Source organism: Pezoporus wallicus, unplaced genomic scaffold (genome assembly GCF_028554395.1).
Source record: "Pezoporus wallicus isolate ANWC-B61680 ecotype Strahan unplaced genomic scaffold, APGP_CSIRO_Pwel_v1 contig_6488, whole genome shotgun sequence".
NCBI lineage: Eukaryota > Metazoa > Chordata > Aves > Psittaciformes > Psittacidae > Pezoporus > Pezoporus wallicus.
In genome coordinates, this window is record NW_026641738.1 from 73,050 (window position 1) to 96,054 (window position 23,005).

Sequence of the window (23,005 nt, forward strand, 5' to 3'; positions counted from 1 at the left end):
TGTGGTACAAGCTTCTCTGCTGACCCTGGTGCTACCTGTGCTCAGAATAGGAGCATCCAAGGGATGCAACAGCAGGGATGAGTTAGTATTTCACCTCTGTCACTCTGCTAGGCTATGGAAAACAGGCAGTCACATAACCATGTGGTCAGTGCTTTTTCCAGTGCAGATGACCATGCAGCAGGGAAAAGCGTGGAGAGTACAAAAACCAGCATGTGCTTGTGTCTGTGCACACGCACATACATTTTGCTTAGCCGGTGGCACGCAGTTAGTCATCAGACACTATCATTTCTTTCCCTTGGCTGACCCCAGTGTGGATGCTCTTTTCTTAACGCAAGACCTTTAGCACTGGGAATGATACTGGCACTGAACTGTGCAAACCTGACAGCTGAAGGCAGAGTTGTTCCTCCTGAGCTGGAGCAGGCACTTTGTCAGCTCCCTGCCGATGACTAACACAGCATATAACCTTTTCTTTCTGTGTGGGGCCTTTCCAAAAGGATTCAAAGCATACATCAGTCTTTATTAATGCTGTCACTCCTCCCACAGAGGAGCTCTCCCTCAAACCCACTTCACCCAGTTCAGAGCAAGGGCTTTCCAAAAATTGATGTCACACCTATAATTAGACCTGAGGTACCAAATTGTCACCTGCCGATGGGCTGGTGACCTAGCAAGTAACCACCTAAGAGATCTCTGCCAGGGTGACATAAGACATATACGCTAGACAACAATTGACGTTACATATGTGGCACTTTGCAAAGAGCTCTATCAGCTACACGGATAAGAACGGGGGAAACTGCGTGAAGAAAGAACCAAGTACTTTGCACTCAGCACTGATTTCTGAATAAATGAATTATTTTCGTTTCCAAAATAAAAGACTCTCTAAAAGAAATTTCTATTTTCCTTCCTGTGGTACAGTCACAAATGCGTAGGGTCCTTTGCTTCCCCCTGCTGACACCCGGCAGCGGCACAGGGTGGGCTGTGGCTCCAGCCAGCCGTGGGAGTGGGGAAACTAATGAGGATGGGCTTTGTTGGCAAGAGCTCCTTCATCCCACAGCTCCCCCGGTGCTGCTGCCGAGAGGTGCGTGAGCGGGCGGACAGGAGCAATAAAAGCAGCTGAGTCCCCCCTGCACCTCATCACCTGCGTGCCAAGCACAGCTCTGGGGTCCCACTGGAGAGGACGTGCCCAGACGGCTCTCTCTGAAAGCTGGATTTTGTGGCTCCTCTGCCTAGTCTCCCAGACACACAGGTGAATGGATTTGGCACCCCTGGCACTCTCAGGTAAGAGGGATTTGCTGGGAAGCAAATGTGCTGGGATAAAAACCAGAGTGGGGTTTTGTGGTCTGTTAGGAAATCATCTCTGGAAGAGGACTTTGAATATTTTAGAAAGATAAAAAGAAACCATTCCTTCTAGCAGTCTTTAGAGAAGGCACCTTGCTCCAGAGGGGCTTGCTGGCCCATGTGTACCTACTATCTCCCAGCACAACCCACTGGCAGTCAGGAGCCATTGAGTGGGAACCAGGGTCTTAGGAAGCCCCAGCAACTCTGCCTGCTGTGTTCACCAGTGCAGAATGGGGCACCTGAAGCTGGGAGAGGGCAGAGCTCAGTTTGAGAAGACTGAACACTGTAGGACAAGTGTGGAGGTGACTCTTGTTTGGGCTGACATATGGTGGGACTAGTGTGAAGCTGCCTTTTCAGGTTTGCTGTGGGTCAGGGATATGACAGTTGGTAATTGCTCCTCTTCTTTTGATTTTTGTTACCTTAACATTTAGAGTGAGAATAATGTTCACAGAGTGAGAAAAACAGTTCACAGCTAAAACTGGCTGAAATAACAAAGGAACCAGGATGGAGGCTCTGTGTTAGAACTTAGCACTGCCGCTTGTTCTGAGTCACAACAGAGGCAGCAGTGTGGGGGACAGCATGAGTGCCAGGTGGGGAGCAGCCAGCGCTCTGGGGCAGACCTGGGCACCAGCCACCAGTGGAGAGGGCATTGAGTGGGGAAGTGCTGGACAGGCTGGGGGAGGCACAGGGGTACTGTGGCTCTGCTGTGGCTGATCACGATCTGCCACCCCAAAAAGTGGCTGTGCAGAGAGGTCCAGCCCCCTGCAAGGGGCTCAGAAACTTGTGCCCCCTGCTAACCCCTGTAGCACAGGAGTGGGTCCCTTCACCTCAGGCAAATGACCCCAGAGGACTAATGGGGGAAGTACAGAAGCTGGCTTTGGTCTTTTTTTTTTTTCCTAGTTGTGGCTGAGTTTTCCATTTTGCCTGTGACTTTCCCAACTCACCAGCAAGCCAGCAGCAGGCACTGGGCAGCAGGACATTCACCCTCCCTTTGCATGCTATCAGCCTTCATGCTACACTGCTTGCAGTTTCCTGTGAGTTTCAGTGATTGTTTCACTATTTCAGCTGGGGAACAAAGCTGTTACCCAGCCACCTGGCTGTTGAATTGCACTTTAACACTCTCATCACACAGGAAAAGACACATCTTTAACACCAACAGCAACTTCTGCAGAACCTCTGAAGGATGGGGGAAGGGGCAACACCAATTTATCCAGCAAACATAACTTCTCTGAGGGATTTTTCAGTCCTGTAGGAGCCAAAGCCAATATCTGAGGAAGGACTGAAACCATCACCTGGTGGTTTTGTGTGATGTGTCCTTGTGTGAACATGCTTTGTGCAGCCATCAGGAATGTGCTTTATTCATCTTACATGTTAAAACTCACAGTTCTGATTCACAGTCATTTCTGGGCTCCATCACTAGATGGTGACATGCTCCCAGATACAGAGTCGTCCCTCTGTTCGTCTTTTTCCTTTCTATAAAATAAGAGTAAATTTAGACTAAACGTATGTTTTACCCTCTGTTCACAGAAATGCAGCATCCCCAGCCACAAGCAACTCTGTTCAACACAATTTGGTAGTCAACCAATTTTTAATATGGCATTGGTTTTGTTAACACAGTTTCTGTAAGAGTTACTGCTATAAAAGCAATTCTAGTTATGAACATTTATGTAAAGAAGGATTACTGCTCTCTGCATAATTTAGAGTATATTTGTCAGCAGTCAATGGCACGCTCAAAGTGAATGCCTGTTTGTGCACTTTCTGAGAACAAACCTGCACCAAGAGTTTTAAAGTTTAAAATTAATGTGTCATTTGCTTGTGGAAGCTTCACAATACCTTCCCCCTTCCTGTTTTCTTTGAGCATGTGACAGTGCTTGCCTCCTTCCTTAAAATATTTGTCAATACTTGCAGCCCAAAAGCACAGTATTTGCTCTTCTAAAGAAGGTTAGGTGACCAGGATGAGGAGTATGCACTCCCCAGTGGTCAGGCACACACATATAATCTCCTTTCCAGTCCATCGTTTAGTTTTGATTGAGATGTCCACTGGGATTTGCAAGGCTTATTAAGGCAGTAACACCCATCATATGAGGTTTGTGGCACAGTATGAAGATGAGGGCTGGAAAACAAGAGCTAGAATTCATGAGATGCCTGATGCGATGATGAGCACTAGAAACCTGGATATGTCTATATTGGTGCCTGGCTGCCACATGCAAATATCTCAGCATGGGTTACTGACCTGGTGGGGTGTCTGCAAAAGCTTCAGTCCCTGCTACTTGCTTGGCTGCTCATCACAAGGTAAAGGCAGACTTGCCTCTGCTGGGAAATAGAAACTGCAATGACAACGTGTGAGGAGCAAACCCAATCCATTCCCCCTAGCAGCAGAGGGTCCTGTGCTGCTGCAGCTCATAGGTCTCTGGGCTTGCAGGAGAAAGCAGACTCCCAGGAGACACTCAGCTCTGCTCAGCCATGTCTGGTAGGGCTTGGACAGGATTTGGAGGGGGGGTTGGCCACATACAGGCTGGGTGGGACAAGTCTGTCCTTATCTTCAACACAGGCCTGGGGGCCTGTGATCCCTAGTAGGCTCTGGGCCAGGTTGGGCTCCATATTGGATGACAAGAAATCCCACTGGGGTGGGCTTCATGTCAGCTTAGAACAGAATAAGGCTAAGCTTAAAATATTGCTCTTTCATCATCAGGAAATGTAGAGAGGATAATTTGAGGTACGTGCAGAAATGCAGCTTCCCCTGTCCCATCCTCCTCTGCACACACCTTCATCTATCACAGTTGCTGTTGATGGTAGACCTGTGGTGACCCTGGCCAGAGGCTGAGGACTGGGGTGTGAGAGAGCTTTCCACTCTCCCATTGACACTGGATGCTACTGAACTGTCTGGCGCTGTCTGACGCCTAGACCTTGGATGCCTAGCTGCTTGCTCACCCCCCACCCCACCTTGTAAATGTTCTGCTTTTTCTGCTAGTCCAGCTGCTTTTTTATCAAAGGCATCTTCTTCTGGGCTCCCTGTGGCTTGCAGGTTTTCTTCTATATTCCTTTTCAGCATCCTCCTTGATCTTAAACATGTTTTCATCCTCTCTCCTCCCCTTTTCTGGAAATCATTTTTGCTCACTAAGTATTTTTTTGCTGAGGTTTGTGTAACAAACATTATCTGCTACACAGGATTTTCTCATAACAGTCAAATACACTTTGTCCTGCCCCAACCTCAATTAAAATCAAGATAGAACCTTTTAAAGTTTTCAGAAAGCCAGCATGAATACTTTTTCCCCACCTTTCTTGTTACCCCAAAGCTTTAGCATCAGCAGTAGGCAAGCCCAAAGCTGCTGAAAGGCACAGCTGACAACGATGGGTGCTGTCTAGATTGTGGATACTCTGAGATTCTGGGGGGCAGAAAAAGCCTGCCAAAGTTCCTGAGTGACTCTGGGTAAGTTAAAGACACTTTTCATAAGCATATTCATTTCTGTACCCCCACAGACACCCAAAAAGGCTCTTCACAATGACTGCTGGCCTGGAGAAAGCCTGCCACCGGTGCATATCAAAAATTGCCAGCAATGGTAAGGCACTTCTGGTAGTAACCTTCTGTGCTTAAGTATCCCTTTTGCGAAGCCGGGTGTATGAAGGAATTCAGACGGTAACAAGTCTAGCCTGAATCTTCTACTGAAGTTCCCTTTTCTTCCCTCCTTTCTGAGGCATTTCCTTCCTAGGCAATTTTGGGCACTGGTGGAGTGCACAATAGTAACTCTGTCCCTACAGTGCCTCCCTGCTACAGTATTTAGATTATAGCAGACCAGCATAAAATTTCAAACAAATACAACCACCACCAAGCACCTAAATATGGGCTGCAGCAGACAACCTAAGCAATATGCTGTGTTCGTCTCCTGGTTCAACTGGTATCTTATGTGTAATCCAACAGAACTATCTGCAGGGAAAAACACCAGGTAAAGAGCAGTGTGGTCAGCTTGGGAACAAAGTCCCCCACAACCAATTCCCAGAAAGCAAAACTGCTGCCAGCCTGTGTGTTGACATAGGAACACAAGGCTGGCAATAGAGTATGGTCAGGAATAGCCCCCCCCTTTCACCCAGAGACATTTGGAGCAGGGTCTTGTTCCCTTCATTTGCCCAGTCCCTGGCACACAGGCATGGGTAGCCCTCAGAAGTGGCCACATGCTCTGGGTAGGAAGTATCAGTTATCTGAATGCAGGTTTTTCACAGGACAGCCTAGGCTCATCCAGGTTTTAAAGCAACAGGTTCATCTTCACATAGTGGAGGATGCAGAGATATGTAACAAACCAACAGCTCCCGGACTGGGAGAAGAAGCTGGTTCTTGCTCTCTGAGAGGCAGCGCAACAGAAAGCTGACCTAGGCTGGTGGCTGAGGCGCAGGAGTCTTATGCTTCAGAGGTGGGGTTTTATAAGACCAAAGAAGTGTCATTGGCCTAAGGTTAAAATCCAAGGGTTTTAAAGCAGCTTACTCTCACTGACTGCACCTCCTTTTAACTCCGAGTTGCAAGTGCATTTTGCTTTTGCTTGTAGGCAGTAGCAATTTCTAATTCCACTCAAACATGAGAAGAAGAAAACCCCCTGAGCACTCACTGGAACTGATACTTCACCCACACTAATTGCTGCATTTACCAGTGTAGGGCTGTTACCTTGGGGTCTTTTATAGTCCTGCTTTTGGCTTCAATTGAAAATCTCTCAAAGTTCAGAATGGTTCAGCCCCTTAAACTCCTTGCTGCCTTACAACCCTTCAGAGAAAAACAAGCTGGCGGGGGAGAGACAGCCCTGGCCTGCTTTCAAACCAGGCTCATCCTCAGGAAGCCAACACAGGCAGGGAAAGAGAGGGTATTTTCTGCCCCACTTGCTCTTGCTCATCATTGCCCCAGGGGAAAGGAGGGATGGGGAGAGACAAACACTGAGGGGTGCAAAGCTTTCAGTGCTCTCTCTGTACTCCAAGAAGCCCTTGGGAGTAGGATTGGGTTGATGTGGGCTCCCTCACAAGCCACAGAAAGGGCGTGCAGCAGGGATCTGGGCATGTTGATGACTATCACAATGAAAAAAGGCAAAAGTGGTATTTTGTCTGATTTTTGTTCCTACCTGTTACAAGCAAAATGTCACCATTCCCTGCTGGTATTAAATTGCCACTGAGACTTTAATGATGACAGAGAAAATAAATGATCTTTCTGACATTTTTTTTTAAAGAAAGGGATTAGTTCTGATCTCATGTATGCTTTCTTACATGGAAGCACTCTCTCAGTTACCAACAAAGATGCCCATGAATAAGGCAACCCAGAAATACTGCTCCAGGAAAATCACTAGCTTTAGTTTTTCATTACATTTAAGTTCGGAATCAGCTCAGATTTAGCTATGGATCAGCTAAAGCACCCAATATTGATTTTCTGTTCATTAGGATGCAAACCCTCCTGAAGCACGGTGACACTGGAGTTCACTTTTTCTCACCATCTTGTGTGTATTTTTCAAAGAGCGTTTCAGCACAGCCCCACATTTGTCCCTGTGGTCTTCTGATATTTAAATGACTCCAAAGAGTCAACCTACCTGTGCAGCATCTTTTGAATTCTTTCCATTCTTGGTATAGCAATTTAAGTTCAGAACATTAGGGCAGTCTTTAATTAACTGACCAAAAATAAAGATATCTAATTGACTACCCTGGGTATTGCAAAGCAAACTATGTGGCTCTTTAAAATCTTGTTTTAAAAGTACATCTCCAAATTAACCACAAGGGGCTGAATCCAGAACCTAGACCTAGACCATGATTGCAGTTCAGTAGCTAGAGGCATGGCATAAAATCCAGACAACCCACTCTGCAACATTGCTTAACCCCAAATCACCTACATCTGCCTCTCTGTCTACATCCTCCCTGTCTTGAAGGTTCCCAGATTACTGGCACCTCCTTACTACACACCATTTCTGATGAGAGAAGCATTGTTGGTGTCACTGATGGAACCTCCAGTTTTAGGTGGTGTGACGCTGGCATAGCTTACCTGGGTACCAAAGTATTTCACAGCAACACAACCCTGTCTAAGCAAACAGAGATGGCAGATAGCAAACCCCAAGCTTGGATTGTGTCTCAAGTAAGTTTTATCACACTTTCCTTGCTCCCTACAGTGGCTTTGCACTGGGAGTAGAGACCTCCATGGGAATAACTGTTCCTTACACTGAATCCTCCAGCTGCTGAGTATTCAGTTTGTTCAGAGATGAAACCACCCCACGTGGGATTACTGCCATTTGTCCCAAGAGACTATTCTATCAATATGTCTCCTTGCTATGGCACTTAGACTCATGGACGAAGCAATCTTTGTTTCTGCCCAAGTTCATTTCATATCTCTGCTTTCTTAGCTCTGTGCATCACTTACAGGTCCTTTTTGAGTGTTCAAACCTTGTGGTTATTTTCTCTCATTTGGTCTTTGGCTAGCCAGGCTGAACAGATTTAATTGTTTTCCTTCAAAGTTAGTTCAATCAAGTCTTTTCTGCATATCCCACCTGATGTAGTGACATTTCCTGTCACCCAAAATCCCTGAAAGACATGCAGTATCCACAGCTACCAAACCCTTGGGCAGACTCCTCTCTGGTTTGTAAAACATATGGCCTTGCTGGAGCTGGATCCCCAGGGAGTTCCATTGAGATTCACTTTGCAACTGCAGCACCCACACATACTGCATCCTTTCTTTTCTTCAAGTCCCTATCAATACTGCAGGGGATGCCTGAAGATACTGTGGAGGAATAAGATGTGGATGAAAATATCTGCTACCTGCCTGCACTTCAGCCCATGCTGCTGCACAGCACACTTGTGTGACAAGTGCCATTGCTACTAAGCTACTAACTACCGTCTGCATCTGCCTTGGGGCATGATCATTCCTGGGGCTGGGCCAATTGACCCTAATTTTCTCACATCCACACTGCTGAGAGTCAGCCTCCTTCACAGCAGCATTCCTATGGGGAGTCTGAAGGGGGTAATGTGAGTTTACACACAGAGTTTTGCTCCTCAGCTTGCTCATGCAGATAAATCCTGGGGTAACTGCAGATTTTTTTTGGAAGTGGGTAGGATCTCATTTAAAATATATAAAATATATATATTAAAATATATATGTTTATCTCATATAAAATATATATATATCTCATATAAATATATATATATATATATTCCTTTTTTTGTCAGGAGCCTGACAAGCTATAGACCAAACAGCATTTGGGAGTGATGGTAATGTACACAACACTTCATTTATTACTGTGTTTATTATCAGAGAGCTTGTCACACACTCTACTGAGCAGGTTGCACTACAGCTGTATTAGCATACTACCCTAAGAAGAGTGGGTAGGTTGAGATCTGTACTCATAAATCACTCCTGAAAATCCCACGAGAGCTCTTCTTACCTGAAAATACATAAACTTTTCTCTATATTCAAAGTAAACAGGGACAGCCTGGGATGTTATGCAGCTTCCAAATGCTTTGAAAAATCATGGCAGCAAAAGAAAGTCTGAGGGCCCACAGGTGAATTAGTGCCACCTCCAGTACTGCCTCTGGATCTGTCCCACATGCTGGAGACAGCTAATCTGCTATGTGCCCTGAGGCCAGGCACAGAACTGGGGACAGAAAACAAGGGAGTAGCAGGAGGAGAGGGGGAGAGCTGCACTGCACAAGCATGGTTATGAAAGTTGTAATGAGTCAGGTGCCAGGCAGAAGAGGAACCATAAGATAACATAGAAAAGAGACTATAATGGTGATTTGAAATTGATTTACTTCTTTGGGAAGACCCTGACAGGAGTAACTCAGCTAAATAGCAGATTTGTAACAGCTAAACATCTCTGCTGGGAAGGAGACAAAATCTGCACCCACTGTGCCCACAGATGTCAAGGAAAGTGCAAGATACAGAGCCACTTGCTCTCCTCTTCCTCTGTTGTGATCCCAGACATGAGCTCTTCCCTTCACCCATTTCCTGGCACGTTAGGACTCACTGACTAATGCCTCCCTGAGGAGGACTTCACCAGTGCCCCACCATGCATTGCCTTGGTGGTACAGAGCAGGGGCCTTTCCTGTCTGGTGCCCTGACACCAGCTTTGTGGAGCAGAATGTTCTCCTAAGTCATTCTTAGAGACACTTCCTTCACCCTGTTCTGTTTTTAGAGACTAACAGTCCCTTTTTGCTACTTTTTCTAGGAATAGATTCAGGGGCATCTCTGTGAGACGATATCACCAAGTTAAAAATATCATGAGCCCCACATGTGAAGCTGCACAGACAGCAGGGTTCTATCTGCTGAGCTGTGATGCCCTAAGGCAAGCACCGTTTTCTTAAGCAATTTGTCTGTGGGCCACAACGGGGCAGCAAAACCCAGACAAATCCAGGCAGAGAGTGGCTGCTTCCTGGCTGAGCAGCAGCTTTGTGAGAACCCCAAACGCTTCGGGGATAACGCTCTTCAGTGCTGCTAGCGGCACCGAGAGTGGCTGTGGGGCCCTGCCAGTTGTGTAGTCAATTGTTGAGAGTCTCACTTTGTTAAACATGGATCTGGAAGCCTTCCCAGACTACACATCTGCCCCTCCAATTCGAGACCTAAGAGGCTGTAGCTGAATGGGGAGATAATGAGTAAATACATTCCCAGCAACTGCTTTGGGAGGGGAATTAATGAACCATTATCTCTTTCTCTTGAGCTCCAAATGGTCCCTATCTCCCATTTCTCCCCTCTGAAATAAAGCTATAGGGTAGATGCTAGACACAGGCAAACACTGACACCTGTGTGCCAGATGTGCAGCCTCACACATACATGGGCCTCACCAAGCCTTTTACTGAGCTTACCCAGTAAGCTACCCATCTCTCCCCGGGGTCAGACAGACCAAGCACTGCATGACTAAGAAACTACATGATGCCTCCTCCTGACAGGGTCCTGAGTACTTGCCTGTGCAGCAAGGGCAGGAGCAGAAGGTGGCTATTAAACCACAGACAGAGATGTGACACTGCTGAGAGCTGCACCGTGATGAGAGAGCTTCTGGCAACAGCAGGCAGTTGATGCAACTCCTGTAGACCTGAACTGCAGTCATCTGGGTACCAGACAAATGAGTTGCCCAGGCTGAGGGCATTATGTGCAGGTGATGTTCATGGGTGTGTTGGTAGCCCAAGTCAGCTACAACAGCATTGCTTCTGAATATGAAAATAATAGTCTAGATAATGTCAAAGCAAGAAGACTTAGCATGAGATGTGATGTGATGAAAAGGGAGGCTCTAGGCTGAGTTGTTTGAAAGAGCTTAGTCAAGTGTAGGACACTATTCAAGCAGAGGAAGAATTCCTGTACTGTACTGCCTGTAAGAGATAGGAGAGCCTGAGAAAAAACTGTGAGAGAGACAGAGGCAGGCCGATGGGGATAGGAGGAGGGTGGCACAAAGGAACAGAAATGCTTTTTTAACTCAAAATATCTTCAGTCTCTACCAATTCATAGCAATAACAAACACGTTAGTTCTGAGAAAGAAGGATGTCTCCCAAATGCTCAAGTGCAGGATCCTTGTTCTGTGCAGACAGAGAAAGCAGCATGTGGGGGATGGGGTATTCCCATGAAAAGTGTCTGCGAGTCAGAAAGCCTGGTGGATCTGCCCTGAATTTTGATGCTGCTCCTCTGTCCCCCATCTCAGTTTCTCCTTCTATAAAATGGAGGCAATGATGTTTCCCTTTTTCTCTAAGGCACTCTGAGGGTGATGCTTTGGCACTGCTGCAGTTTCCCAGAGTGGTACTGTACACAAGGTGCTGGCAGTGTCCCCGCTCCTGCGCAGCGAGGAGGATGCCATTTGCCTTGCAGAGGTTGCAGTTCTTTGGCACAAGGAAGTGTGTGACACAGTTTGCCTGGGGAAGAGCTTGTCCCAAACCAACCCCAAATGCTTGCTCAAAGATTTTTTTTCATAATCCTCTGAGGAGATATCACACTCCTTTTCTTATCCATGCCCTTCTTGGCCCCTCTGCAATCTATGCCCACCTCTGCTTACTGCCCTTTTGCCACCTTAGGCATCTACTTGCAGATTAAGCCATTTGCAGAAGCGCTCTGCAGGGATGCTTGGCTGCAGAATGTCCTCGTTATGTTTTACTCTCATTTTGCAGGGCAGCGTTTCACTTTAATATTGCCAAGTGTTCATGATTAGGCACAGAGGTGACAGCTCTTGTAAGACAGGCTGCTCACTCTTCTTGATGGTATTGTTTCTGTCTTTCTGCAAAGGTAAGCATTCATCCTCTGCAGCATCGGGCTGTGCTGGGAAAGTATCAGAGCTCAGATACATCAGCAGTCCTCTGGGGAGTAACTAAGCACCTCAGATCCACTCATCTGCTAGAACAGTCTATGTGCACCCCTAAGAGCATCCTTCCATGCAGCTTAAGCTGATCTATCACAATGACAAGTCCCACTCCTTGCAGTGGAGCTGCTGCCTCTGTTTTCATGAGCTGAGCTGGCTCAGGGAGTTAACGCAGCCAGAAACTGTTCACATCTGCAATAAAGACAGTTTATTTAGCTATCAGCGAAAACTAAGTGAAATGACATTAAAGCTGCTATTTGCTTAGCAAACAGATATGGCTCATTAGTTGCCATGGATTAGCTGATGCAAAGTTACTTGTTACTGCACAGTCACCTGGCAGTGCCTCTGAAGCTGAGGGTGGCTAAGGTAGTAGTGATGGCTGAGACTTTGCCCTTGCTAGGAGCAGCAGCAACGAAAGCAGTTTGTGCCCCTCATTGCTTTTCCACTGATACAAGGACTAATAATGTATGAGTTAAAAAATAGAAGCTTGAGGTCTGGGAGAGTGACAAGCCACTTGCTGGTCCCATCATATCAAACGCTGCACCACAAACGATATTCCCACCCCACCAAGTGCACTGCATTTCTTGCTACACAACCTCATGAACAGCATCTACAAAGCACTGGATGGAATTGCTGGTCTCTGAAATTCAACCAGTCCCAATAACACTGTCTTTCTTTTCTCATCCACAGCATGCTTTATATTTGGGCTCCTTGCTTTCCTTGCCTTACCACTGTCCATGACTTTTATAGGTAAGTTGCCTACTAAAGCAATTTAAAAACAGGAACTTCCGAGGACTGTGTGGCAGGTTAACTCATCCAGAGGGAGAAGGGAGTCGGGAAACTTAGTTGAACTTGTGTGTTGACACTTCAGATTCAGACAGAATCTCAGCCCACAATGAATGTGCTTGAATTCTGACCCTATTTGTCTTAAATACCACCCCCCCCCCCCCCCCCCCCCCAGAGTGTCTTACCTCAGTACAGGGATCTGTCTGTGGGAGGAAGCTCAGAATCTGCCACATCAGAATATTTCATTAATCAGAATCCCTCTGTATTAACTGCACTGCAAAACCTTAGAAGTGTAGGGCTGGAAGGGAAGAAGAGATGATCTAGGCTGCTATTTCTCCACCTTTTTGTAAGCGATACTGGTTTTCAGCTGCTGTCTCTGTCTAACCCCCCAAAGGCTGGATTTGTGAGTAGCATCTCGAGATCAAATATTTAAGGAAGGAAAAGAAAATCCTTTGAACGGCAGAATTTTATACATTTTTAAACTGCACAAGGCTCTTCTTAAGCATCACCTTTTCCTTGCCATTAGCATAGATTTTATTTATTTATTTACTCATTTATTTATTAACTGAGCAATTTCTTACACTTCATTGCTCCCTTTGGTCCTTTCACATCCTCCACAGGGTTGTAACCCTCTTGAGGAACATAGGTAGAGACACCAGCCCGCTTCTGCTTTCAGATACGGTCACATGCTCACAGCATCCCTGACAGATGTCTGACTTGCCCTTGCTGAAGGAAATTCCACAGCTTCCCCAAAAGCCTATTTCAGCATTTTATTGCTCTCACAGACAAAATATTTTTCCCCATATCCAACCTAAATCTTCCCTATGGCAAATTAAACAGATTACAGCCTGTCTTACCTATGTGGTCACAAAGACAGATTGGTCACCATCCTTGTGAAGAGAACCTTTGAACTGTTTGAAGGCTGCTATTATAACCCCACTCCATCTTCTCTTTTTTTTTCCAGAGATCTCAAAACCTGCTTTTTTCATCCTGACCTCACGGGTCACTGTTTCTGTAGCCTCTTTTTTTGCATTTTTGCCTCCCTCCTTTGGCCTCTGGCCAATGTAACTATCTTTTCCTCCCATCAAAAAAAAACAGATGGAACACAGGACTGCAGCTGAAGAGTGCAGAATATTCAACTCCTCTGTTTAACATGCAGGATTCCTGTAAACATACCTCAAAATGAAACATGCTCTCTCTGCACTAACTCATTGGCTCCAATTTAGTTTATGGTGCATTGTAAGCCCAGACAGGTTTTGTTAGTGCTGCTTTTTATCAGACACTTCTTGTTTTTTATTTACACTGAAGTGCTCTCTCCTATATTCAGTGTTCAGCTTTTTCAGCTGTCATCTCATGGATTTTTGATGTCTTTTTCCAATGTAAACAAAGCACTTTGATTTTTAAGTCTTGTCCTCAGGAGTGCTTACTGTCATTCCAGATGGGTGTCCTTGAGAAGCTGTTCACCTTCTGCCTTATTCATGAAAGATGGTACAAAGGAACTCTACATGCAGATGCTATGGGCAAGATGCATCCTACCTGGATTTGGACTGTAACCAAGCTCAGTGCCATGTGTTGCCCTTGCATTTGACTGTGAAAGTCCCATTCCCTCTTCTAGGTGTCTGCATTGAGATGACCTTTAGGGGAGTCAGGACACCTAGCCTGTTAGCAGGTATAGTTGGCCAAACTCACAAAAAAAGTGTTCAGCTAAAGTGTTCAGTGCTGCACCCTTTATCTGGGGCCTTCTGAGTATCAGTGAGAGAGACTGTGGAAGGATTCTGATTAGGATGTCCTAATTAGGAATTAGGGAGTTCTAATGAGGGATTAAAGAGCTATTAGAAAGTAAGGAAATGGACTGAACTGTTCCATCTCAACACTTAGGTTCTTATGGTTATTCATGACTTAAAATTGCTATTTATCCCTTAAGAGGACTTTAGCTTTAGCTTTTCCCTAGGCTGAATATGCCTGAGCAGTGGAAGAGAGGTGGGAAGGTATAACTCAAAGTGTGGTACAGCTTGCATGCATATTGACAGGCAACCCTCTGGAAATGAATCTAGGGTTGGAATCTGATCATTTATAATTTCCTTGGAATATTTCATAATACCTTTAAGATCAGTGAGAAGTAGAAAGCGTATGGTAAGATATTAGCCTGGAGCTCTGGGTATCTCCTGCATCAGATACAGAGCCCCTTTTTTCAAAGTTTACTGAAATTAAGAGATAATGTCACTGTAATATACTGTTGTCAGAGGATATTCGCTTCCTGCAGCTACAGATCTGCAGAGGCATTTCTAGGAAAATTAAATGTCAAGCAAAATGCAGATATTTATTATCCAAGCAAATGCCTCTGATTTTCTGATAACATTCTGTTACCATGATCTCAGAGAATAACTTATTGATGTGCCTCCAGTCATTTTGGCTCTTGCTTTCTGCAGAGAAAAACTGAGAAGTATTTTCGAAAGTTAACAAATAAATTATACTAATATTTGTTAAAACTCAGAGATGAATAAGTGGTACCCCAGTAATAATTAACATTAACACGCTAACCCTGTACACTTTTAAATCTAGTAGTACTGCAAATCACAGTAGAAATCAAGATACAAGAAAAGGACTTTTTCCAAGCTCCAAACCTGTGACATCATTCAAGCCACAGATTGTTTAGCAGCTTTCTAACTGTCACTGGTAGAGCTAATCCCCTTTTTTCACTAAACACTCTAAAAACAGAGATATGGAAGGACCTCATAGACATCTTCTGACAATCTGCTTTAGTTTCTGGGACAGTGAAGGATTGCTCCCAAAATCTCATTCTTGTACATTGTCTAGACTTCCTTCATACACAGTGTTCCCCAAGGGTAGTTAAATCACATATGAAAGCTAATGACATCATTTTCTCAATAGGCAATCAAAATTTTCCCCTGCTCAAATTTACCCCAGTACTATTCCTCACGGTTATATCTACACCAAATAATTCCTCAGCTCTCCAGTGCTCCCAATAGTTGTCTGATGTCTATTCTCAGACTCGCTACGTTTATGTGAGGGCCACTCTTGCCCTTTAGCAGCTGTTAACATAATCTTTCATTGCATTTCAGCCTTTCACTGTTTCTGTAAGTTTTCTCTGATTTGCTCATGTGCTTTCTGATAAAATGGTGCCCAAACACAATTATTTTGAGAAAAGTCCTCTGCAGCACCTAGCTCCTAGTGTGAAGCCCATAGTCCAGGGCTTGACCAAGGTCTGCTAAGTGATGGCAGCTGCAGTCATCCACTAGGAACAACTGAAAATGGCCTGGCATGTTTTGTCCTCTGCCTCCTATTAAAAGAGAAGGAGGGGAGTGGGCATCAGACATCACATTAGCCTTGCTATGCAGCAGCTCTCCTTTACTACGGGATAGTGATACCTTTACTCAGTCATTTTCAGCTTCCTGAGAAGAGCAAAGCAGCTAGAATGAGGCCAATGCTGTATTGCCTTTCATTCATCCTGACCCTTCACTTCATGGATAATCATGAGTCACAAGGACACTTGGTTAGTAGTGATCTGTTGTCACAACACTGCCCAAAATGGTGTCCTTAGAGACGCTCATACACTGATCACTCACAACTGCTCGTTCCACTAGGGTAGACTTTGTGTCCTGGATCTCACTGAAGTGTTGTTCTATGATAACAAAGGGGTAAAATGTGCAAGTACCTCTGTTCCCTCAAGCCTCCCATCTCTTTTTCTCCTTTGGACACATGCAAGCTCTTGGACATCCTTGATGTGTCTGAGCTTGCAAAGATTGCTGGTTTGTTCATTTGGATTTATATGCTGGTCTATGTCATGGCCAGGTTCAATTGCTCTTCACTCCAAACCACAGATTGCTCTGGCTTGCAGGGGGCATTGCACTAGAAACAGAGCTTTGATCTCTCACAGTCCATACATCCCATCCTTAACAGTCCAAGGAAAACATATTTGGTACTCATGGGAAGGAAAAGCTAGCACCAATGCCCTCCTACTAGTTCTGGTGTTCCCAAATAAATCAGGCACATGCTCTGTGTGAACTGATTGGCACATGATGTGCCTAGATTTCACGCTAACAAATATCAGTGCCCATCTGTCAACAGTAGGTCCTATTCACCCATAGTGCTGTATTTTTTAAGTTACTACTGTATTACCCTGTTTCCCCTCCCCTTTTGATACCATGTCTGCCTGCAATACTCCCCCCAAATCTACAGATTGCCACTGCTTATCATTTAAATCATTCCCAAGACCGATTGCTGTCATGTTACATCTACGAAAGAACTTCATAATAGATTTGTCTGAAAACAGAATCATAGCTGCATGAAAAAAAAGAAAAAAAAAACCACAAAACCAACCAAACCAAACTGGCACATTCATTTTCATGTTTTGTTTTGTGTTTTTTTTCCCCTCAAACCCAAATCTCAGTAACACGCTGGAAATAGCAATTGCCGAGGTTCCTAAACTTAAACGTATTCCCTGAGATCCCTGGCCAGCTGCTTTTGTGGCAGGCTATTACAAGGCCAAGGACTCTTGAAATCCTGGCAGCAGCTTTCTGAACATGATATAATTCATGATGATTTCCCTGCTGCCCACCCCTGTAAAGCTGGGAGCCTGAGCAGGTCTCACTGTTACATAGCAGCAAAAGGGATAAAAAATTACAGCCTTGCAACAGTGGACAAAAAGGGACAGAGTCCAAATCCATCTATGTCCAGCCCTTTTCAATTATGAGTCAGCTGGTAACAGACACTTAGGGTAGAAGAGTGCACTGGACTCCACAGCCCTTACACAAAGCAAATCATCCTGTACCCTATGACTAATGTAAGAACTACTCAAGTAACCACAGTCCACAACACCTGTTAATACATACAGCATAATTTCTATAAAAAAAAGTGCAGGAGAGGTTTAGGACATCAGCAATGTTCTGGACCAGCAATAACCCAGATTATTTAGAGAGAAGTGAAAATTTCTCTTTGAAAAGGACATATACAAGAAGAAAACAGAAAATCCTTTCTGTTCTCTGCAACTGATCAGTTGAAGCCCTGAAAGACAAGATCAATCACCATAAAATTATAATGTAATGAACAGTTTAAAATTGACTAAAAATGCCACTGGCTAAGAAATTTGGGCAGAGGATTTATCCCAGCTAACTTTAGATATCTACAGCTGGCTCTCTATATTCCCTGTATAGCAATGGAGAGAAAGAGGCACTTTCAGAGCCCAACTCATCTGACCTATTTCGAATGCCTATCTTAGGATGAGATGAATTGAATTTTACAAGTGCCTATTTCTCCCTATTGACTATAGAGTCTAGAAAACTAGTTCAGATATGCATGCCTGCATTGCAGACATCTATATTTGGACAGATGAGTCTCACTGCCACAGACCTGTATCACAAGCTTCAGCGTCTACTGCCAACAACATCCTTATACTGCCACACTCTTCCTTCCCTAAAACTTACCCAGCTTTCTAGCAGTAGGTTTGGGGGTTGCCAGGATCCCCAGCTCCATAACAACCAACGCTGTTAGCCTCCAGCAACCCAAACATCTTGGAAACTTGAGCTTCTGTGGTTTCCTACCAGCTGCCTGGGAAGCTAAAATGGTTCCAGGCGCTCCCACAGGCACTGGCTCTCAAGCTTTAAGGCATCCGAGTTGCGAACATGTCACACTCATGGGAGCTAATGAGGAGGAAAGGCCTGGGAAAAGCTTACCAGAATTCCTTCTTTTCACAAACAGTTTTGATTTTCAATTACTTTTCTACTGATGATGAAAATTTCCTGTCTGGCTCAGTCAGTCATTCGTTAAACAAAGATGCAGTGGCTTAAGATAATGACCTGTGTGCACAGATCTAATCAGTAATGCCAGAGCAACCTTTCTTGTTATTACCTTTGATCTCTCTCTTCCTTTTCCTGCCTTTTGCTTGTTCCTGCCCCTCGCTCCTGTAGTGGGAGATGCAAACCTCCTTTAATTCATTCCCCATTTCAACAGACACCAGATTAAGTCTTGGATTTAAGCACTTGACTTACAGCATTTTTAGTTTTCACTGTACAGCTTGTTGCACTATTTAAATACTTGAGATAACAAACATTAATTTTTGCTATTCAGGAATGAAGTTTTTGGAAGATTGCCCAGTTCAGCCACTAATTCCATTATATCTGTTGGTGGGTGGCGTGATTGGCAGCTTAAAGGTAATGTGCCTTCTATGTGTGAAAAATACTTTGTGTGACTAGACTTTGACTTGCTAGTTAAGAGATAATGATGGCTCCAGACAGCTATGTGCATGCAGTATTGAAGAGAGCTTTCAGGACTGAACTGTGCTTGTTCCAGCACCTAAAACACCCATCAGTGAAGTGAGATGCTAATGAGTTCAGCACTTCGCACTGTCCTACACACTGTGGTGTGACTTTCTCCTACACCACAGCATCCACCATTGCTGCAATCCCTACTGAGGGAAATGACTACATAACATGGATGCCTGTGGTAAATGTGGTCCTATTTTCACAAGAGGTCCTCCAAGCCTGCCAGACCTTTCTCCTTTATTCTCAGACACAGGATGGACAAGAAGTGAAGCTACTCTCCTAGCTTTAGGAATACTATAAAACTACAGGTGTTGGTGCACAGCCCTTCAAGAGCTCAACTTATTCTCAGTCTGACCTTGCCAGAAAGAATGACTGAGAAACAACAGAGGCAGCACCATTGCTTCTTTCCAGAGTAAACAAATATCTGCATCACAGCAGGGCTTATTAATCTAAGCACAGTATATTCTAACCACAGGATCTTCTAATCACAGCTACCTGTCTTCTAGTGGACTATACTCACATCTTTATTGAACCTGAGCCTGGCTGCTTGATGAGTAGGTATACCCCAATGTCTATGTTACACTTTGGTCATTATAAAGATGATTTTGCATTGACTCTAGGGTAAAGGATTACCCTGTTCTGACAGTTCCTTTGCAAATGGCGTTACCTGGCTGTCTGTGGGCATGAAGAGACTTGTCACAACAGATTATAGAGCTACTTTAAGGCTTCTAAGCAGGATTAAGCAAAACTATTTTTTGCTGTCCCGAAGATGTTCTTGCCAAAGGAAAAGGGGTGGGAGGGAAGGAAAAGCTTTGGAACTGCACCGCTGGGGCATGAAGGGCTAAGAACAGCAAGTGCTACTGCGGGAGGGAACATCAGCACTGGTGGTGTTGCCTGGCCTCCATAGCTAATGGGGGCAGCAGCAACCCAGCACTCACCTATGTTCCCAGGAGGCCAGCACCAACAGACCAGACAGGGTAGACCCGATGGGTTGGTCATGTCCTAATGTTTCAGTATAGGCAGCTTGGCCCTGTAAAGGGAACCTGCCAGTCTCCCACTTGACAGCACTGCATATTGCAGCCAGTAGACACTCCAAACAGGAGCTAGCTACAGTCCCCTGTGATAATATTTCTAGACCCTTTTCTTTGCCAGGATCAAAACAGGGGAAAGAATATTCCTCTGCAGGTCTCAGCCTCCCTTGCACTCTTTCACAGTGGTAACCAAGATGCAGTGCATCACTGGGATACAAATCATCCCTCCTGAGGACCTTTGGTCAGTAAATAAGTAAATGGATTAAAAAAAAGAAAGTGCTTAATCATGTTACAAGGAGTATGTTGTGCTATGATTTCTACTGGCAAATGCTTAGTTATTTGATCACACCAGTGGCCTTATCTGTATACTCAAAGGTTCATTTAATAATAGTTTAGAAAAGATTAGAGCAGAATTGAGAGAAAAATTTCATGCTAATGAATTGAAGCCTTCATCAAAAATGTTGACTGTTTCTCAGCTACTCCTGGTTTAAAGTCAGTTTTCCTTACCCTAAATAAAACGGTAAGTGGATCAGTTAATATTCATGCTGACATCAAGTAATGGCTTGAATTTGGCTTCAGTTGACAGCAGGACTGACCATTTTACAGTCTGACAATACATTTCGTAAGAATTTGATTGATCTACTCTTGTATCACCTTCTAGTGCTTTATCTGTAGCCAAATTCCATCTTTTCCAACTCTGCCTCTGTTAAATTCATCAGACTGCACCGACTCCACTGAGCAGTACATTTGATTGATGTCTGAGAGTTAAAAGGTCAGAGAATGGGTATAGGATGAAGTCTGAATGAATGCTGTCCTGTGATGGATATTGTTTAATGGCAAGTCACTCTGGCCCAGATCTGTAGGCTTCTCATCGAGTTTTTTACCACCTCCCGTCTTTTACAAGGCAATGGTGACCTACAGATATTCACCAAGGCGACTGATCCATTCCACAGCATCCAGAGATGCCTGCTGAATTCATGTCATGCTGCTCCATAAATGTATGTTCAACAGTTATTAACAATGTGAGCAACTTTTGCTTCAATCACAACTTGGTAAGGCAATAATCTGTAAGAATGAAATACACTCTCCATAAACTGGTTAGATGCAGTTGGGATCCATAAATCCACCTGGGAGGTTTCTCTGACTTCCCCAAAGGTGATGCTCATCTGCCATTTAACCCCATTCCCATCGCTGACCTTGGTGAAGCTTGACGACAGGCATCTGCCTATGTGCTGAGCTAACCAGCATTCTCACCATTGTTCACTGGCTAATGAAGAAGGTGTAAAATGGTGCTCTTCTTTCTTATTTCAAGCATAAAATTGAGCACAGAATATAACTCTGGGAAAGACAACATGGCTGAGAACCCCTATTTGGAGAATATGTCCCTCCCCTCAGCCATTTATAAATCCACATCTTTTATTTTCTCTCTGAATTTCATTCCTGGCTGGCCGAGGCAACTTCCTGCTCAGTTGCTTTCTTAAAGTCCCTTTCCCAAAGACACAGCTCGCTGCAGGGAGTCTTGTACAGGAACACAGGTACCTAAGAAGGGGAGCTGCAATTACAATAGCTAGTGCCTTGAGGACTGGGCCAAGTGTTTCGAATGTAGCAAGGTAACACAGGTTTCACAATGTTTGTCCCAAATCCTCATTTAGCCCTGTATATACCTCTCCTATAAATGTACCAAAATTAAGAAAATCATTTAGGGGACAAATCTCTACGCTGCAGTCAACCTACTGACATACTTCGTGTTCCGAGACTAAAACAGAAATCTTCTAAGCATTGCTGATGAGTCCTGCTGCATTTCCCTATAGACCAGACTTTCCTATCCCCACAGTATCATGATATTCCACCTGTTTCTCTGCTGGTTTTGACTGAAGACAGGAATGGAGCAATCTGGGAAAATGATGCTTAATTGAAGAAAACTTGACAGAATCATTCAAAGTATTGGAAGCAAATTATTTGGGGTTTAGGTCAAAGTCTAGACTGTTCATAATTTTATTTAAGCTGATTAACCTATATAGCCATGAAAAATAATGAGGAGAGACAAATCCACCCACTACAATGCAGGAAAGACTCAAGTCATTTAGCAGTTACTCTAATCTGTTCTTAAGAGTCTCCAGTGTGGGAGCTGCTGCCATCTCCCTACACAATCTGTTCTCATGCCTTTCCATCCTTACCACTGGCAGGTTTTTTTCCAATGTCTGGCCTAAATCTCACTGGTGAATAAACTGTAGAGGAAAAATACATTCTTTTCCAGCAGGATCTGCCTCATTTGTGGCTCCTCAGCTTTCTCCTACATGATTTTCCCACATCCAATTTTAATTTGGCCCAAAGGCTGGCAGTGACCAGAATGTGTTGAGACTTTCCACAGCCAATTGACTTACTCCCTTTTCTCTTCCAATGTCTCCAGGTGACCCTCCTGCTGTACGACTCAGCCAGGATGAGGCAGCTGCTTTCCAAGTCCGTTGTGATTGATGACGATGACGATGACGAATATCCCTGGAGGCAGAATGCTCACAAGTACTACACCCATCTAACCCTCAGCCTTTTCCTTTTTCTTTGGTTCATTCTTGGGAACTACTGGGTTTTTTCTGTGTACCTGCCAAACTTCATCCCACCTTTCCATCAGCCTCAGGATTACTGTGACAAAACCCTGTACATTTTTGCTGTTGGTGTTCTCATCATTAGCCATACTGTTCTCTTTCTCCTTATCTTTTGTAGCTGCTGCATATATTGTTTTTCCAGGCAAAGACACTTTTCTGAGGAAGACTAAATGCCGCACAAGTAAAGCCCCAGATGTTCAGGAAAGAGTGTATAACAAAGAATAGGCAATAATTCACCCTTGTGTACATCTTTGTTGTACTATATATATGTACAATAGCAGACAACTGCAAGAGGAAATTGTAGAATACCATGCCATCTGGGAAAAGCTATGCTGGAATTCAGCATAGTCAATGTAAAATTGCTGCTGTGAATGGAAGGGTGCACTCCTGCTGACTTCTACATCCCTTTTTTAACTCTTGGATAGTCTATCTGGAGCAAGCTCTTGCAGATGGTGAACTCTAAAACCAGGTCCCCTAATGTTGTTTCAGCATAGTACATCTTTGCCTATAAAAGCAACCACGTTGTCCTTTTCACATGGATCTGAACTTCTCTGTAGCCTTGCTGTGGTATGTTACTGTCCCTGTATTACAAATGAGGGAGCAGAAACAAAGACATAAAGGGCTGTATTCAGACCACCTTGCATGGTGCATGGACTTTGACAGCAACTTAGATGCTCACTACA

At 44.5% G+C, this 23,005-nt stretch overlaps 1 protein-coding gene across 2 annotated transcripts; it reads left to right on the top strand.

The window, feature by feature from the left end:
• The first annotated feature begins 919 nt into the window (after positions 1-919).
• TMEM272 (transmembrane protein 272) lies at positions 920-23,005 on the top strand. Of its 2 annotated transcripts, XM_057425056.1 has the most exons (5): positions 920-1,275; positions 4,816-4,895; positions 12,312-12,371; positions 18,495-18,577; positions 22,130-23,005. In XM_057425056.1, the coding sequence occupies exons 2-5, from the start codon at positions 4,838-4,840 to the stop codon at positions 22,490-22,492; spliced, it is 564 nt and encodes a 187-aa protein (XP_057281039.1). In that variant the 5' UTR covers positions 920-1,275; positions 4,816-4,837; the 3' UTR covers positions 22,493-23,005. The 2 variants fall into 2 exon arrangements, with proteins under 2 accessions (XP_057281039.1, XP_057281040.1); XM_057425057.1 differs by lacking the exons at positions 920-1,275; positions 12,312-12,371; positions 18,495-18,577 and having other exon boundaries at positions 4,834-4,895.